Source organism: Penaeus monodon, chromosome 41 (assembly GCF_015228065.2).
Source record: "Penaeus monodon isolate SGIC_2016 chromosome 41, NSTDA_Pmon_1, whole genome shotgun sequence".
In the NCBI taxonomy this organism is placed as follows: Eukaryota; Metazoa; Arthropoda; class Malacostraca; order Decapoda; family Penaeidae; genus Penaeus; species Penaeus monodon.
Genome location: NC_051426.1, coordinates 17,647,760 through 17,654,086, shown reverse-complemented (window position 1 = coordinate 17,654,086; position 6,327 = coordinate 17,647,760). Strand labels below are relative to the sequence as shown.

General features: G+C 47.1%; 1 protein-coding gene across 1 annotated transcript; it reads right to left on the bottom strand.

Moving 5' to 3' along the window:
* Positions 1-1,500: 1,500 nt before the first annotated feature.
* On the bottom strand, positions 1,501-5,663 carry LOC119598423 (piggyBac transposable element-derived protein 4-like). Its single transcript, XM_037948066.1, has 5 exons — positions 5,579-5,663; positions 3,001-3,099; positions 2,598-2,871; positions 1,886-2,432; positions 1,501-1,851 (listed from the first exon to the last, which is right to left on the bottom strand). Exons 1-5 carry the CDS (start codon positions 5,661-5,663, stop codon positions 1,501-1,503), a joined length of 1,356 nt encoding a protein of 451 aa, XP_037803994.1.
* Positions 5,664-6,327: the final 664 nt, after the last annotated feature.

Sequence of the window (6,327 nt, the reverse complement as noted above, 5' to 3'; positions counted from 1 at the left end):
CTCTCGTCCCCCCTCTCCCCTCTCTCTTTTTTCCCCTCTCTCCTCTCTCTCTTCTCTCTCTCTCTCTCTCTCTCTCTCCTCTCTCTCTCCTTCTCTCCTCTCTCTCTCTCCTCTCTTTCTCTCTCTCTCTTCTCTTTTTTATCTCTCTTCTCTCTCTCTCCCAACTCTCTCTCCTTTCTCGTTCTCTCTCTCCCTATCTCTCTCTCTCTCTCTCTCTCTCTCTCTCTCTCTCTACCTCATTCTCTCTCTCTTTCTCTTCTTCTCTCCATCATCTATCTATCACCTCTCTCTCTCTCTCTCTCTCTCTTCTCTCTCTCTCCTTTTTTTTTTTTTTTTTTTTTAACCCGTTCTTTCTTTCGTAACGGTTGTGTCAACCAGCCATCTTTTATGAGAAAATAATATATGCAAACAATAGAGCGAGTCAATCTAGGAAACTCACCTTTAATATTTTAAAACTCCTATCCGATATGCTTTTCCTCCCTTAATTAAATTTTTAATCATATAGGGCCGGTCGGAACAATGTTTTAAACCTAACTAGACGGGAAATAGAAGCAGGCAACTCTCGTCTAGACGGGAGCGCGCGCTCGTCGCGCCCGGGCCGCCTCATCACGCACGCGAAGTTTCAGCGCGCTCCTATGGTTGGTTTGCGAGTAACCGCAACCTAAAGTTTTTGTACTCCAGAAACATGTAAAAGTTTGTAGACTTACTGTATCTTTATTGTATGTCCTATGAACGATTTTATTTTCTTATACTATAGTATAAAGTCCAATTTACGTGTATATCACACATTTTAGTGTGCAAATCAATGGTTTGTCTGTGCGTGAGATCGAAACATAGCGTAAAACGTCAATTTTATTTTTTTCAAAAATTCAAATACAAATACATAGAAAGTCTATGCATAGTAATATATACATTATTTACATAATATTCAATGTTTATCATTTTCAAATGATCTTCAGGCATGAAATGCCTGAAAGCACGGTGTTTTTACATTTTCATAAATAAATACATAGAAACTATGTACATTTTACACTATTTACAACTTCTGTTGCCCAACCACCTTCAGGCATGGAATGCCTGGAAACAGGGTGTTGGGCAGAGTGAGGTGCCGCAGCAACTGCACATCACCCTGGTCTCCCTCCTGCGCCGGTGGTTCCTCCAGCAGAGCACACACCGACGCCACCGACGATGCGGTGTGTCAACTGGCAAGTTGTGCCTGCTGGGTAACTTCCTCCTCGTGCGAGCCTGAGGAGGATTCCGCCGGAAGGAGCCACGGGGACCGCCTGTAAAGATGCAAGAAAAAAAAGACACTGTAAAACATATTCTCAAAAAAGGACATGTAAAACATTGAATATAACATTTCAATTATCAGAATAAAGAAAAAACAAAAGGTCAGATGCTTTACCTTGCTGCAGCAATCCTCGAACGAGTTCCTTGCGGAACTCATACTGGGTGAGTTTTCCGCCGAGGCCCGGTGGATAGCCAGCGCGTTGGTCGTAGTCATATCCAATAGGTAGAAGAAATTTTCTTATACCATTTGACGGTCTTCTTCGTCGATGGATATGACTGCGCCAGCTGATCCGAGAGGTCAACGCCCTTCATGCCGTTGTTGTAGTCAACGACAACTTCAGGCTTCGACCTCTCCACCCCTCGGCGGTTGGGAGGCAGGGTAACGACCTTGCTGGTGTGGGCGGTGGAAAGCATCGTAACTGGACGCTTATCCACCCACTGACGGCAGATGATTCCGGTCTTGCTGGACCGGAAATCGATTTGTCCCCGACTCGCCTGCAGGTCCGAGGGCATGCCACGCCGGTTGAGACGTACCGTCCCAACTGCACTGGTCTTCCGGGCCTGCAGGTAATGGAAGAGAGTCGGGGAGGTGTACCAGTTGTCGGTGTGTAACTGGTACCCCTTGTCGAGTAGATCTGCCTTCTCCAGCAGGTCGGTGATGGCCTTCTTGCCCCATGTAGATCTTGAAGGCCGCCGTATACCCTGCCTCTGGACCGTCAGACGAGCAAAGCTTGTAGACCTTCAGCCCTCTCCGAGCCCTCTTGCTCGGGTTGTACTGGATGGCGTGGTGACACCCCTTGAAGGCCCACAAGCTCTCGTCGACGGTCACGTTCTTGTTCGGGACGAAGACGGATCGATACGTCGATTCCAAGACGTCTAACACAGGGCGCAGCTTCCAAAGCCTATCCTCCGCGGCGAAGTGGAGCGCGGAGGTCAGGGCATCGTAGCGGTCCCTGGTCATCGTCTTGGCGAACACCGATGAGGACATCAACGGGTCCGTCGACCACCATTCCCTCTGGTCCCTCTTCGACTGAAGGCCCATCGGGAATCGTAAGCCGACATAGGAGCAGACTTCCTGCAACCGTTGTGCCTCCCACCCCTTCATATGGGATGAAGGGGTGCGCGGGTTCTGTCGAACATACCTGTGGTTGGAAGAAAAAGACATTGTAAAATCAGGGGTCTTTCAAAAAAGGACATGTAGAAAATTACGTTTTTCAAGTCAGAATACAGATATATTGTTTTTACTTACCGATTCGTCTCGTCCACATGTTTGGAACAACTCCTCTGGACTGGTGAATACATCTAACGGGCTCGACGATTCTTCAAGGGGTGCTTTCACACCCGGTGTCCCCTCGAAGCAGTGACGCCAGACGAAATTCTCCCTCTTCGACCAACAAAAAGAGGGAGTTCCCGGAGCATTACGCTCCCAATGTCGTCGGACGTCGGAATCCAGAGATGTATCCACCAGCGGGACATAGTCGAAATCTTCCTCCCAGTCGTCGTCCACACCCGAGTCATCGGTATCGAACTCGGATCTCTCCCAATCCGAGTCGTCACCGTCAAATCGAGCGGATATTTCAACTTTTGTAAAAAAAAAAAAAAAAATACAAAGGTAAACGTGAGTTCTCTGTGGAAATAGTCTTGGTATGCAGAAACAAAGTCAATGTTCCAAAGACACGTTTTTTTTACAAGTCAAAAAAAAAATTTTACAAGGCAATTTCAGAGGAGGTGTATAATCCTTCGTCTGTAGAATACGGTATAGAAGAGGATCTGGGGCATTCCGCAAGCGTGGATTCCCGACGTCGATGGCTGGGGGTCATCAACGTCGCTGAACGAGAGGTCCGAAACAGAAGGGGAAATCCTTGGTTGAGCGCGCGTACGAAAGTTGTCTTGACATTTGCAGGTCAGCTTCTTCCATCCAAGTGATTATCTCCCCTGTGGTCGCCTTTATTGCGATTTTTCAGAGGCATAGCCAATCAGATTCTAGCCATGTCGGGGTCACGTGGAAGTCCGTGATGGTATTCGGGGAAAGTGGTAAACTATGGCTGCAACTACTCTACTGGCAATCATTGTCCCCAAAAGGATCTAGAAAATCACGTCTAAAACACGCAATGCAGAAACGTACACACGTACACACACGCACAGGCCAGAAACGTACACACGTACACACAAGCACATGATTCCTCTCTCTCTCTCTCTCCTCTCGCTCTCTCTCTCTCTCTCTCTCTTCTCACACCAACACCAACACACACACACACACACGCTCTCTCTCTCTCTCTCTCTCTCAACAACACACACACACCACAACACACACGCACATGCTTCTCTCTCTCTCTTCGGCTCTCATTCTCACACAGACACAAAGTACAGTAAGGACTGCGTCATGGTAGAAATTGCTGAGTGGATGTTTAGGTTTCAGAGAGGAAAAAATTAAAGAATTAATACTACCATTTCAAAAACGGGTCCCGGCGACCGTCCTCTCCCCGCAACCGCAGGAGTCCCTTTCCACCCTTACACACGCTCACATTTATCCCCTTTTCACATCCTGCCCCACAACTTACTTCTTATTTTCAACTACTTACTGGCAATGGGACCGTCCTCTCCCCTTCACCGTACGAGTACTTACACACTTTGACACACGCTCACAAAATTTAATCCCCTTTCACAATACTGCCACACAACTTACTTCTTCTTTGTCAAATACTTACTTGCAAGACCATCCTCTTCCCCGTTCCCGACGAGTCCCTTTACACACACACACCACCACACACACTTTCACATACGGACAAACAAATTCCTTCTTTTCCCTTTTTCAAATACTTACTGCAATGACCGTCCCTCTCCGTCACCGTACGAGTCCCTTTACACACTTACACCACACACCCTTTAACATGCTGCCACCAATTACTTCTCCATTTTCAAATACCTTACGGCAATGACAGTCTTCCCGTCAACTGTACGAACAAATTGCACGTGTGTAGCGTCCCGTCGGGAAAGGTATGTATTACGATTAGCAGCTAGTAGAACGTACAGTCGGGACGGTCCAGTAACTCACGGTTAGGCTGGAGCGGGACCGCTTATGCGAAAAAAAAACAGTCGAACAAGCACAAATACGACAAATAACAAGTTATATCGAAACTAACATTATAAACATATATTTGTAAATTCATATTCAAGCAATTAACTTTTATATTCATACAAAGTAGCTCAAAAACATTCATATATACAAGGATTACAAATTGCACGTGTTAGGCGTCCCGTCGGGTACGGGTATTTTACGACTATCACGCCAATAGGCGGCCCGGGTATCGCGTCCCGGCAACGTCACGCGTATAGGCGTGGGGGGGGGGGGGGGGGGGAAAACCCCGGCCCAACCGCAGATATATATATATATATATATATTATAATATATAGATATATATATCTATATATATATATAGATATATTATATATATTATTATATATGTATATAGATATATAAGATATATATATTATATATGTATATATTAGATATATAGTATATATATATATTATATTATCTATATATAGATATATATATATAATATATATATATATATTATTATATATATATTGTTACGCCGGCTGCCTCGTCTCTCTGACCACCAACACAAGGCAAGCTAGGCAGACGGCGTGCTATCACAGGGTGCTATCTTTCTGTGAACACTGAACAGCTCAAGAGGCACCGAAGCACCACCAGGTCCAGAAAACACCACGAGGGGAAACGCCATCTGGAGAGGCAGGCCACGAAATAAACACAAAATGACAGTCTTTCCTTTATAGTTATTTACCCGTACACTTTTCTATATGCACAATACAGGGGGAAACACTGCACGATACAGCTTATAACAGGGCAACACAATGTTTATCAGGTCACAAGGGCACACACACGAGGTCTTCACAGGAGCAGCACCTCCTCCCAAACTCCGTGCCCCCTTGGCTGTTCCTCCGCCTCCTCCGCTCACAGCCAGTTGGCGTCATGTTTGCCCATTGTCCCTTCATGTTAACACATGCCCAGGTCATCCTTTTCATGTAACACATGTTTGGACAGAGACAAAGACCCACTGGCGTAGCACTATCCCCACCTATCAAGCAGACGACCGTCTGCTCGGGACAGTACTAAACATGAAAGAAACTGACAGAAAATTTAAATAAAATTAGTCCTCAGGAGACAAAACAAAATTCCTTTCAAACAAAAGTAACCGTAATTGAAAATCAGTTTCAGAAACACCAAAAATCTTTCATCTCGTGCGGCTTTCTTCGCTCTTGCGCTGGGGCGCTCTGGAGGAAGGCATGGGCCGGCGGTAGATTGGCAGGGCACCCAGAGGAGATCTCCTGCCCAAGACCTGGGTCATGGTCACCATTGACGTCTGTTGCATCGCCCCCACCGTCCAATGCTGTCCTCATTTCGGGTCAGCGTCTGCACGTCCTCACGGCCGATACTGGGCTCAACGTCATCTTTTTCACCATGCCCCAGGAGTAGCTTCCTGGCCCATGTAAACGCACAGCCGGTGTGCCAAGTCCTCAAGGAAGTCAGGCAACGGGCCCACATTCAACAAATCTCGCTCCCCGACGATCTCTTTCGTGACGCTCCACTCCTTACAAGTGCCAGCTTTGCACCAGCTGGCACCTTCAGGTCCTTCTGGAGGGAAGTTAGCTACCAACACCTGTAAAAATAACACTCCCTGGATCCAACAAGGCTCCGCCCAACCGCTACACATCAGCCAGCTGCAGGTTTTGAATGGCTCCACGAGGCCCTCTACTCCAAGCATCAATCTTGACAAGTCGACACCGGATTCTAGACTCTGTCCTGGGGGCAAGGTGCAGTCGTTCAGCCGTAACTACCTCTGCACAGCCAACCACTGGAAGCAGGTAGTCAAGGCCCAGCAAACAGTGCTCGTCCAGATCGGCCACATACACAGGCAGCCGTTGCACCATGCTTCCCATGCCAATACTAGCCTCCACTGGCCCCTTGAGCTGCACACAATGCCCCGTGATACCACACAGTCTCTGTGGTGC